Source organism: Palaemon carinicauda, chromosome 39, assembly GCF_036898095.1.
Source record: "Palaemon carinicauda isolate YSFRI2023 chromosome 39, ASM3689809v2, whole genome shotgun sequence".
NCBI lineage: Eukaryota > Metazoa > Arthropoda > Malacostraca > Decapoda > Palaemonidae > Palaemon > Palaemon carinicauda.
The window spans coordinates 17,835,438-17,847,979 of NC_090763.1; the positions used below are offsets into that span (position 1 = coordinate 17,835,438).

At 40.6% G+C, this 12,542-nt stretch overlaps 1 protein-coding gene across 11 annotated transcripts in view; it reads left to right on the forward strand.

The window, feature by feature from the left end:
• Nucleotides 1-12,542, forward strand: part of LOC137631046 (TATA element modulatory factor-like) — a 194,308-nt gene that overhangs the window by 52,977 nt on the left and 128,789 nt on the right. For 8 of the 11 annotated variants that reach the window (XM_068362625.1, XM_068362620.1, XM_068362630.1 and 5 more), the window contains 3 exons: nucleotides 1,692-1,799; nucleotides 2,175-2,314; nucleotides 5,003-5,144. In XM_068362625.1, the coding sequence (XP_068218726.1) occupies nucleotides 1,692-1,799; nucleotides 2,175-2,314; nucleotides 5,003-5,144 (390 nt within the window). The remainder of the gene's footprint in view (nucleotides 1-1,691; nucleotides 1,800-2,174; nucleotides 2,315-5,002; nucleotides 5,145-12,542) is intronic. The other 3 variants (XM_068362627.1, XM_068362628.1, XM_068362631.1) reach the window with 1 other exon arrangement.

Below are 12,542 nucleotides of genomic sequence, written 5' to 3' on the forward strand. Positions count from 1 at the left end.
GCTCACCGTGATAGACAGCACTTGTACAGTAATTCACTTATACATTTAGCCAACGCTAAAGCTAACAAAATGTTCTTATTTACCATGAAATTAGGGAATTGAGAAGTATACTCTGTATAATTAAGAAACAGCTATCTCTGAATACTTCGATGAAAAATGTACCTTAAAAACGTGATAAGTTAGATTATCGTAAAATTACTAGCACACTGAGTTCTAACACTGATTTTGTTTACAACTAGAACGTGGTGTTGTGCACATTTCGAGGCTTATGGCAGTAATCTTCAGCCATATATAATGGCACCTCCCGAGGTATATAGATAGTGAGGTGTATAGATATACTGTAGTTTAGTCTTCTAGAGTGATTAGAATTTTGTGATATTGGAAGGGTTTAGCAGCAGAAGGAACTAAAGTATGTAAAGATATCGAAGCTGTGTGAGGCTTTCAAATCTGTGGAGCTCAGTATAAATTCAGAGCTCTTTCTGAATGAAATGCTATTGATATTATACCTATAGGTTAGGCAACCGATTGAGAAGGACTAGAAGTACCAAGACTAAGGGTGGATTCACTGGACTTCTGAAGTTTAACAAAAAAAGCAAGTGTTGGCAAGAGCTTGTGAGCTTCATCACTATGAAAAGATGGTTGAACTTGTGTTGTCTAAAGGTGAAAGTGTGTCAGTATCTTTGTCATGCCACTGTAATAAATTAGCCTAGTCTTTTCTGGCTTCTCCCCTAAACTAACAGCATGTTTCCTTTTGCATTAGAACGGTTAACTTGATCAGCAACCATTGAAACATACTTTTCCATGAGTGGTACTGAGAGTGAATGCACTCTTCACAACCATTATTTAAATCACAGAATTGCCCCTGGCATGATTCAGCGGAATGGGAAACATGATCTCCCAGAAATAATTCTCATGCACATTCCAGGCAATAATTGCTAACTAAACCATGGAAGACATCTTAAAATGCAGTATGTAAACAATCAGAGAGGGCCCGATCGCAGCCGGTCAACTTTGATAACTAAAGACTAGACTACCTGATGCAAAAACCTAGGCTTCTCACTCACTGATAAAGAGCTCTTTTCATTAATAAGGGCACGTATATGTTGAAGCAAAAGAAAAGGGGAAAATTTTTAAATACTAAAGATTTTAATTGTCGATTAAACCAAGCTTCTGGAGAAGAAGCAATACGAACATCGGGGGAGATTTACGGAAATAAATATTATGCTCTTTTCAGTTGTCTGCAAGGATTTTAGTCACAGTAATCTCTTATTGATAGAATTATTGGATGGTTTGCAGTGTTACATTGATCACTTTTAATTGTTTGTCTTATTACTTTGCTGATAAAAATGATTTTTATTTACTTAAATTGCTTTTGTTTGGCACGGATGTGGAATTTATTTCAGCACCCTTAAGGCCTTATTCAAGGTTAACATTTGGTTGTTCTGATGCCATTATAGATGTGAAATGAAACTTGATAGCATGAATTTGGTGAAGATTTTCTTTTGAAAGTAGTAATTATAGTTGGACTTACTCCATGAGAAGTTCCATTATTAGTTAGTTTGGCCTCTTAGAATGTAAAGTGTGTAGTGTTTATTATAAATACAATTTTTTTTATGCTAGGGAGGTAAATGAATAATTTTCCATTATATTTTAAATTAGACCTACTGATTTCTTTTTTTTTTCCCCCCCAGATGGAGGAAAGTCAGGACCGTCTAGTTCCGCTATGGTCGGGAGCCTGTGGGGATCTTTCACGGGTTCGTTCTTTGATAACTCATTAGGCAATAAGAAAGAAACTCAAGGTTTGTTTCATGCTGTGTTCAGATTTTGATATAAGACTTGTCAATACCTCATGTCCCCAATGTGAACTTTAAAATGAAGAATACTGGAAACTATGATAACTTGGGTTTTATCCATAAAATTTGTTAGTTATTAAAATGTTTTGTTATTAGATCACTTTTTGGTTGATTTAAAATTCAGCGTTTCCTTTCCTTCTTATGTAAGTTATTTTGGCTTTTTTGAATAAAACTTTACTGTGCACTGTAACTAATGAAACTTTGGAAACACTTCCTTACTTCTTTGTGTCCAATGCAATCTCAGGTTTCCACCATTGTTTTTCACATATTTTTCTTGTTTATCGACCTGGGATATTTGTGTATTTTTTAATTTCTGTCCAGATACTTCCGAGGCTTCAAGTGGATCTCAGAAGAATATAGTAGCAACACAGCCTCCTCGCAGTAGCACGAGCTTACCCAGTTTGCAGCTTCCAAAGAGCCCTGTTTCTACTCAGCCTCGCACAGCGATCACTGAAAGCCAGGTTTGTTCCAACACGGAGTACTTACCTCGAACTACTTTCTTAGGAGTATCTGGGATCTCCTCCCTAACCGACCAAGAATTTTGCACAGTCCCTCCTATCTCTGTTTTCCCTTGTCGGGTCCCTCCGTGGCGGATGGATACGTGCCCTGAGGCGACCTGGGGTCAGAGCGTGGGTACGCTACTGGGTCTTTGTGGTCAGTAAGCATCTGGTCGCGGCGTAGATAACATCTCGCCGCGCTCTCTCATATCCCATCCGACCCACCATTGTGTTCCACGTGTTACCTTTCTGTTTTCCCGTTTCTATCCCTTCCTTGTGTTACTTGTGTTGCTTGTGGTCACCCTTATGGAATCCCAACGCCGTTGTCCTGGGGCCAAGGCCGGTAAGTCATGCGTGGCATGGCTCTCGAAGGTGAACATCGATCCGCACGCATTGTGCACCATGTATCGAGGCAGAGTGTGCTCGCCTGCTTCCACGTGTTCGGAATTTGATTCCTGGCCGGAACTTCAATGGGCGTTGCACGCCACCAAGAAAAAGAAGGCATCGAAGCAGTCACCGAAGAAGCCTGGTCTCGGTGCCTCCAGCTACAAGCGTGGAGGTTATCGAGCGTCTATTGAGGAAAGAAGGATACTCGGAGAAGACAGCTTCGAGGATGTCAGGGTATCTGCAGAAGTCCTCGATCGTGGTGTACCAGGCCAAGTGGGCCACGTTTGTGAAGTGGTGTGCCACGCAGAATCTGAGGCCTCTGGATGCATCAGTCCACAAGATTGCAGACTTCCTGGTCCACCTGAGGGACGACCTGGAGGTCTCCATTCCAGCCATCAAGGGGGTCTGAGCGGCCCTGGGGTAGGTCTTTCAACTCAGAGGCATCGACCTGGGTGCCTCGCCAAATTACCATGCTCATCAGAAGTTTCGAGCAGTCTTGTTCCCCCCGCGCCACTTGGGTCCCGCAGTGGGACGTGGCCAAGGTTCTCAAAGTTTTGACAAGACCTCCCTTCGAACCCCTCAAGGATATCCTAGATAAAGACCTCACCCTCAAGACGGTGTTCTTGCTGGCTCTGACCTCAGCCAAGCGCGTGTGTGAGCTCCACGGCTTGTCATTCGAGGTCTCGCACTCGAAAGGATGGAAGGACCTGTCCTTTAAGTTTCTGCCTGAGTTTGTGGCCAAAACACAGAACCCAGCCATTGCAGACCTGAGGTTCGAGGGGTTCTCGGTCCCGGCGATCGCTCACTCGGACAACCCAGAAGACTTGCTCCTGTGTCCAGTGAGAACGGTCAGGAAATACCTTAGCAGGACAGCCAGACTCTGGCCGGGCATCAAAAGTCTGTTTGTCTCCTCAGGCCCGGTAAAGAAGGCAGTGTCAAAGAACACGATCTCCTTCTGGCTTCGGCAAGTGAGGGGTCTGCAGTCCCGAGGACCCCGCGACCCCATGATATTAGAGGTCTTAGCACTTCTTTGGTATTTGACAGCAACATGGCAGTGGGCCAAATCATACGAGCAGGCACATGGTCCAGGCAGTCCACCTTTACGGCCCACTACTTGAAAGACTGCAGGAGAAAGTCCCTGGACTCCTTCTCCATTGGACCAGTAATTTCCGCCCTGCAACAAGTTTAGGGCTACGGCCCCGCGTAGCCCGAGGGAAGTAATTGCGAGCGACCCAAGTTTCTCCCTTACTCCCCTTTCCTTGCTACCCTTTTCCCTTCCCTTCCCCCCTCCCATGTGAGAGATGGATGTGTGGAAGCCCATGTCCGGATTATTCATAAAGGTTAGTTTATACAAATAGGTAGTCTTTTGCGTGCTTCCCCTGACTCTCTTACCCTGTTCTTTGTGTCGTCTGGACCTAGCTGCCTATCTAGGTCCCGTGTCCTAGGATAGTAGTGGTGGGTCTTGCGGCCTGTAAGTCCACCCCTGCCTCCTAAAGTGTAAGTCTCCTAAGAAAGTAGTTCGAAGTAAGTACTCCGTGTTGGAACAAATCACAAATTTTAAGTAATTTGTATTTTTCCTAACAGTACTTACCTCGAACTACTTTCGGGTTATTGCCCACCCATCCTGCCCCGGGGGCCTTACAGGGGTTCGAGGTAGAAACACACATGCTTACTGACGACAAAGACCCAGTAGTGTACCCACGCTCTGACTCCGGGTCGCCTCAGGGCATGTATCCATCGGCCACAGAGGGACCCGACAAGGGAAAACGGAGATAGGGGGTACTGTGCAAAATTTTTGGTCGGTTAGGGAGGAGATCCCAGATACTCCTAAGAAAGTAGTTCAAGGTAAGTACTGTTAGGAAAAATACAAATTACTTAAAATTTGTGATATTTACTGCAAAATTACGTGAATAATGAAGTTCTGCATTGTATTGTACTGGTTGAGTAGTTCATAGATGATTTTTGCAGATCAAAGTATTTGTAACAATTATGTGTAATGGCAAAGAATTAGATTACTGGTAAACCCATCATTGTTGCAAGATCCCCTTCATGCTAAGATAAAGATATTTGTATTGGAATTTATAAATCCTACTTTTAATGACAGTATTCAAAGTGGTATTATTTAGTAAGTAGCCACAGAAGAAAGATAGCCCCAACCATTATAGGACACTGCATTTACCGTGAGATTAATCTTAGGATATTTCACTCAAGAGGAGTTTGAGTTGGATTAATGTCTACTGTATTTAATCTATAACCTAATTACAGAAGACAACTGCTGAAGAAGCTACTGATGTGCAGCCTACTAAAGACGTTACCGATGTAGGCGATGTACCCGCAACTCAGGAGTGGGGCTGGGGGTGGGAGAGTAGCATCATGGTGATGTCAGGTGACCAGCAACAGCTAGAAGGTTTGTAGATTTAACTTTGATTCACAACATGTAAAGTATTTCACGTGGGGGACTGCTATAAGTCTCTTCAGAGTGCAATTGTTTATCTCTTCTCACATATTCACTCTTTGCATTACTTTACTTACAGTATTTTATCAAGATAAAACTATTTGTCTGGGAGAGGTTTTAATGTTTAAAACCTTATTTTACCCATATAATTATGTAAAATATAAAATTTTTCCATGGACCAAACTTAACTATTTAGCAAAAAACAAAAAATAGTGTAATGTAGTTCTTCTCAGTCAAATATTGTTTTATATCAACATAGAAACATACAAAAAAAAACATATAACAACAAACATATACAGACATTTACATAATACCACAATGTAATATATTGTTCAGTGAGAGAAATAAAAGCCACGGCAACTCCCAGTACCTACATTAGCTGCAGTTGCCTAATGTAAATTATGGTAACACTCCCGAATATTTTTGTTTTGAGTATCCGAATGAGAATTTGTTTACTAAGAGTATGAGTTACCATGATAATGAATCTATCTTTTATTGGCTGTCTGAAGCTGTATTTTGATAACAAGGTAAAGCACTTTTGTTTTCTTTTCTGTGTTCTTGTTCATTTGTCATTTTTGGTCGCCATGATAGGATGTCTTGGTAATCTCCCCTTTTGTTCAACTGATTGCCTCTCTCTCTCTCTCTCTCTCTCTCTCTCTCTCTCTCTCTCTCTCTCTTTCTTTTACAGATTATTAAATTTTCAGCTTGGAGAATGTCTATGAATAATGTTTCAAATAGTATTTATAATAAAAACAGGGTGAATATAGTTCCTTGGGACTGGTGTAAATTTTCCTATTACTTTTGAAATCGGTTTTCTTTACGGGATGAATGTTGTTTATTCTTGTCTGAAATACGATGTGAAGCTAGTTTTACAATTTAAGCAATATGATATAGTATTATCTTACCATTAGTGAAGCCAGTTGGGAAGCAAACACAGAGTTGAGACTTAGTGTTAGGGTATCCTAAGAATAAAGAAGTCAAAGGGGGCTCACGGGAGGCATAAGCCTCAGTCATAACTTGATATTTTACACCTGGTCTGTCCCAACAAACTACAAAGGCTCCATAAAAACAATTTATTTTGTCGCTAAAACATTCCTTTCTTATATTTATGTAAGCGTATCAGGTCCCTTACGCAACCCTTTTCTGACCAATGTACAGTACATGCTGTGTTTACTTTTTCTCCAAGAGTTTGAGGAAAAGATATTTAGATTAATTTTCCATAAACAATTCTCTCTAACACATTATAGGAGACTGGTTTTTCTATACTGTATTATATCATCGTAAGGTAAAATTTGTTGCTCATTTTTCTAGGCTACATGCATCGTCTTTCTTTGTTTGCTCATTCATATATTTACAATGTTTATGTTATGGTTATGTTCAAACATGCATGAAGTGTCAGAGGCAATAACTAAATATGAATAAATTGTAAAATTTGTCGAGAAAGTATGCTACCGACAATATATTGTGCTAGCAATATCATACTTGTGTGAGCATCTAGTACATTTAACATACTGGGTACATATTTCTGGATTTAAGGAAAGGGGGTTATCACTGCTTAGCAAATAGCCTTGAAATATGATGATTATGTCCTTATGATTCTCAGGGCGAGGTATGATTAATGCTAAAAGCTGAAACTAACCTCAAATAAATCTGACTTTTTAAATATTAAACTTAGCCGGTGAATATATAATAGCTGACGTCTCCGACGGCTCGACAGATTCCAAAAACTCGCGAGCGATCGCCGTGAAGATTGCGGGTGTGACCACCAGCGCCGACTATCGGCCAGATACCGCATATACTTGTCAATTTCTCCAGTTCTTCTCTGTCGGTCTTGTCGACAAATTGGTTCCGCTCGCTTTATGACCTCGAGTTTTCGACCGAATTGGTGAAGTACTTGGTTTTGGTTTTATTGCTTTCGCCGTGTTGGATTATTCAATACTATCTTCATAAGAAATGCTTTTGAAAGGAGAGGAAAAGTGTTTTGCCCTTGCTTTTTTTTAATCTCTGGTTTTTCCATAGAGAAAAGATGGCCGACCCTTCCCTCAGTGTACGGAAGTGTGTTAAAGGCTTTTAGTACAGTGAACCCTCGTTTATCGCGGTAGGTTCCAGTCGCGGCCGCGATAGGTGAAAATCCGCGAAGTAGTGACACCATATTTACCTATTTATTCAACATGTATATTCAGACTTTTAAAACCTTCCCTTGTACGTAGTACTGTTAACAAACTACCCTTTAATGTACAGAACACTTAATGCATGTACTACAGTACCCTAAACTAAAACAGGCACAAATATTAAAGGTGATTTTATATCATGCATTTCCTAAACATGCTAAAAAGCACGATAAAAAATGGCAACCAATGTTTTGTTTACATTTATCTCTGATCATAATGTAGAAACAAACTGGAGGTAGAGCTTTGCTTATTACCCAGATATATTTCCCATACTTTTCCCTTAGAACTACATCACATCTTCCTACTTTGGATATATATATATATATATATATATATATATATATATATATATATATATATATATATATATATATATGTATATATATATATATATATATATATATATATATGTGTGTGTGTGTGTATATATATATATATTTATATGTATACACATATACATACCTACATATATACATAAATACATGCATACATATATATATATATATATATATATATATATATATTACTGTATATATATATGGGTTATGGAAAAAATCCGCGAAGTGGTGAATCCGCGATGGTCGAACCGCGAAGTAGCGAGGGTTCACTATTATTTTATCACTTTATAAATTATTGTTGATATTTATAGATTTACCTCTATATATTTTATATCTCACCCGCCTTTATTAGGCCTCTTCGATTAGCTTTCCATTTATACTAAACATCAAGATAAATTTTATGTTTTTGTTTATATGCGGCCTTTACCTATTCTATGTAGGCGGTCCTAACTTGGAAAACGAAGTTAAACAACGTTGAGCCCATTCAACTTTTATTTTTGTTTAGTTTAAGACAGTTGCTCTGTAAGAGTGATGAAATGAATATTTTTTAGAAAATATTTTAAGAAATATATTCTTTGAATAGTCTTCGTGCTGTTTTTTCAAAGATGAACTAACGTTTGGTTTATTTATGCTACGCAGTTTGCGCTCTATCGTTACGATAGAGAAAGAGAGAATCACGGTTTCACTTTGCAGAAAGAGTAAATTGATTTTGACGTTTTGTTCATTCTTCTTTCAAACTGAAGTGTTTTAGATACTAATTTAAAGGAACTTATTAATTTTCAATTTCTTAATCCTTTCAGTTTTTTCCTTTAGTCAAATAACCTGTTATTGACGAAGGGTGAGTGGGCCATTCTCTTGTGAGTGACAAGAGAGAGAGAGAGAGACGGAGAGAGAGAGAGAACGATCCCATCTTTATTCTCGTCCCAAGTCTCTGTACAAGGAGTTTGGGAGCGAGTAACGTTCTCGATTCAGTTTTTTTTTACTCTCGTCCCAAGTCTCTGTACGGGGAGAGAGGATAAAACGTTTTAGTTTTTATTCTCGTCCCAAGGCACTGTACGGTGAGAGATTGAAAACGTAGTCCGTAGGGAACTAGTGTTTAGTCTCCTCCCCAGTCACTGATCTTTTTAACTTCATATATTTCCGTTTTATTCGATATATATGTACAGTGGAACCTCTACATACGAATTTAATCCGTTCCAGAACCAACTTCGGATGTAGAAATTGATCGGATGTCGAAACGAATTTTCCCATAAGAATACATTGAAATAGGATTAATCCGTGGTTGAGCCCAAAAACCTATGATAACTTCTTAATAAACTACTACACATAATTTTCCCATGAGAATAATGAACACTAAATTAGATAATAGACATGTAAATAAGAAGAATAGACATGTAAATAAGAAGAATTAGCAAAAAATGATAAATAAGAAACGGGTTTTTAGCGTCACTTTACCTTAGAAACTCCAGCGCAGGTGTTGTTCGTCTTCGCTACGCAGAGAGGAGAGAGGAGACGGACGGACGGCGAGGAGGTAGAGAGGTTAACTACGATAAACGTAACACTACCGTAACTTATTCTAACTTACACTAAGTGAACTTTAACATAACTTAGCTTATTTTTTTTTTATTTTTATATTTTATATTTTTTTTTACATTTTCTTTTTTTCTTTTTGATGATTACGTAATTTTAATCACTATCACTTACATTTAAAATTGACTGAATTTCTTTTGCTTCACTCTTTTCCGTTTTCTGTGTTTCACTTTCTTCCTCTTCACTCTTTGCCGTTTTCTTCGGTTCACTTACGTCCTCTTCATCGCGAGTTCGCTTCGCAGTTTTTTTAAAGAAAGCATCGATAGATAATTGCTTCGTACGGCTTTTCAGAATGTTTCGAAAGTGCGTTAGGCAAACATCATCGAATTGAGAAACTACACGACAAACCTGCAATTTCTTTGGATGGTATTTGTCGATGAAGTCGACCACGTCTTGATATTTTCCTAACACCTCTTTTATTTGCGCTGAACCTAACACATGTTCTACCTCCTCGCTCTCTTCCTCGTCATCACTCATGTGCTCCGACATAGCATGGAGTTCCTTGAGCTCATCCGTCGTCAGTTCGTCGTGATGTTCGGCGACGAGTTCCGTAACGTCATCTGCGTCGACCTCCAGACCCATGGACTTGCCAAGGGAGACGATTTCCTCCACGGCTTCCGCTGCACCGACCACGGGATCAGGTTCGGGGTCAAAACCCTCGAAATCTCGGGGAGAAACTGCATCAGGCCACAGCTTCTTCCATGCAGAATTGAGGGTCCGTCGAGTTAATCCCACCCAAGCCTGATCAATGATCTTTAAGCAGTGCACGATATTGAAGTGGCCCCTCCAAAATTCACGCAAAGTTAAGTTGGTGCTTTGCGTGACATTAAAGCACTGCTTGAATAAGTGCTTGGTGTACCGCTTCTTAAAATTAGAGATGACTTGCTGGTCCATGGGCTGGAGGATAGAGGTGGTATTTGGTGGAAGATACAGCACCTTTATGAACTTGAATTCATCGAAGATATCATCTTCAAGTCCGGGGGGGTGAGCGGGTGCATTGTCAAGGCATAGCAGGCACTTTAAAGGCAATTTCTGCTCGTGAAGATACTTCTTCACAGAAGGACCGAAAACTTGGTTTACCCATTGCACAAAGAATTGCCTAGTGACCCGGGCCTTCGAGTTGGATCGCCAGAAAACATGAAGCTGATCCTTATCGACGTTGTGTGCTTTAAAGGCCCTAGGGTTCTCTGAATGGTAAACAAGCAAGGGCTTAACTTTAAAGTCCCCGCTAGCGTTGGCACATAGAGCAAGAGTCAACCGATCCTTCATTGGCTTATGCCCAGGCAATTTCTTCTCTTCAGCAGTGATGTAGGTTCGACTCGGCATCTTCTTCCAAAACAGCCCAGTTTCATCACAATTGAACACCTGCTGCTCTACGTAGCCTTCTTCCTTTACGATATTTTCGAATTTCTTAACAAAGTCAGTTGCAGCCTTTGTGTCCGCACTAGCAGCCTCTCCGTGGCGAACAACTGAATGAATCCCGGACCGTTTCTTAAATTTCTCGAACCAGCCACGAGATGCCTTGAAATCATCTAAGGAAGGCTCGGTTGAACTCTCCCCAGCATCACCCACAGAGCTCTCCTCCTTCAAGTCCGTAAAGATGGCGTGCGCCTTCTCGCAGATAACGGTTTCGGTGATGGTGTCGCCAACGATCTCTCTATCCTTAATCCACACTAGTAGAAGTTGTTCCATCTCTTCTATGATAGGGGTACGGCGTTTGGAAATTATAGTGATCCCCTTAGAAGGTTTCACTGCTTTAATAGCTTCCTTCTGTTTAAGGATTGTCGAGATCGTCGACATATTACGGCCATACTGTTTAGCAAGTTCACTCACGCGGATGCCACGCTCATGTTTTTCAATAATTTCCTGCTTAATTTCTATAGAAAGCATTTCCTTCTTCCTTTTCTCACCACTACCACTACCACTGGCAAAACTAAGCCTTTTTGGACCCATGATTTACGTAAATTATCGTTAATGGATGCACTTAAAAAATCACGATTAATTCACAGTTAATATCACAACGCAAAGAGCACAACCGCACGAAGCCGACGAGAACAGAGGACTGACCCAAGCCGCGCTAATTGAGCGTCCCTCCGAGGTCGATGTGCTGCCTTCTATCGGCGGAAATAAAAAACACTTCAGGCGCTATGAGCACCGACTACGCGTACGAGTATTGTTTACTTCGGGTGTCGAAAAAAACATTCGGGTGTAGAGTCGGAACGTGTTCGAATTGTACTTCGCGTGTCGAAAAATTCGGATACAACCGGTACGACGAAAATTGCTACTTCGTGTGTCGAAATAAAATTCGGGTGTAGAGTCAAAAATTTGCTCGAATTTTACTTCGGATGTTGGAAAATTCGGATGTAGATACGATCGGATGTAGAGGTTCCACTGTATATGTTTATTGATTTTTGCATGTGTGTTTCATTTTGTACTAATGTGCTTACATTATACGACTCATTTCGCAATTCTAACCTTTTGATGTAAGGGAGAATTGCGTGCTTCAGGTAGAAATCAGTTTTATTCATGTTTAATGTGAAATTATTGAAAAATACGATATCAGTGAAGTAAGTGCAAAAAACATGTTCTGTGTTGCGGAGGGTTCGTTTGTTCGTGCTTGTCACTTGCCTAGTCCGAGACCTCTTTCAGGCTCCCCTGCACCAGGGAGAAGGAATGTCGTAGGACCTAAGGGAGTGAGGAGTGTAAACCAACGAACAGACGTTCCCTCAAAGGTATCAGACGTTGCTCGGCAAGCACGTCCTTGCCATAAGACAGGAGAGACGAAGTTTCTCCTCGTCTTCCGATGATTCGTCTTTTTAAAAGCCTGGGCGTAAAGTTTCGAGACGGTTGAAGCATTTATTAGTTCCTTCAGAACAAGTTCAACGTCCTAGCTGTAGTCATAATAAGAGTCCCGTTCATAGCGATGACGTTCATGTACAGACGTTTCTGCCACAGACTCGACGTGACGTTGAGCGGTAGACACCGTAGACACAACGTGACATCGAGTGTCAGTCACCGTAGTCTCGATATAGCATCGATCAGCAGTCACTGCTGTTTACTACGTGACGTTTGAACATCAGCCACTGCAGTCACAGGTTGATCCGAAGTTAGATATGCTGTTAAAGCTTTCTTCTTCAATAGAAGCTTTCGATCCTGTTCCTGTGCGAAAGGATCCTTTGCTTTTTGTACGTCACGGTTCTGGGATACGTGATTCGGGTCTTCAACCTTCTAGACGAGCTTTGTTACGCCAC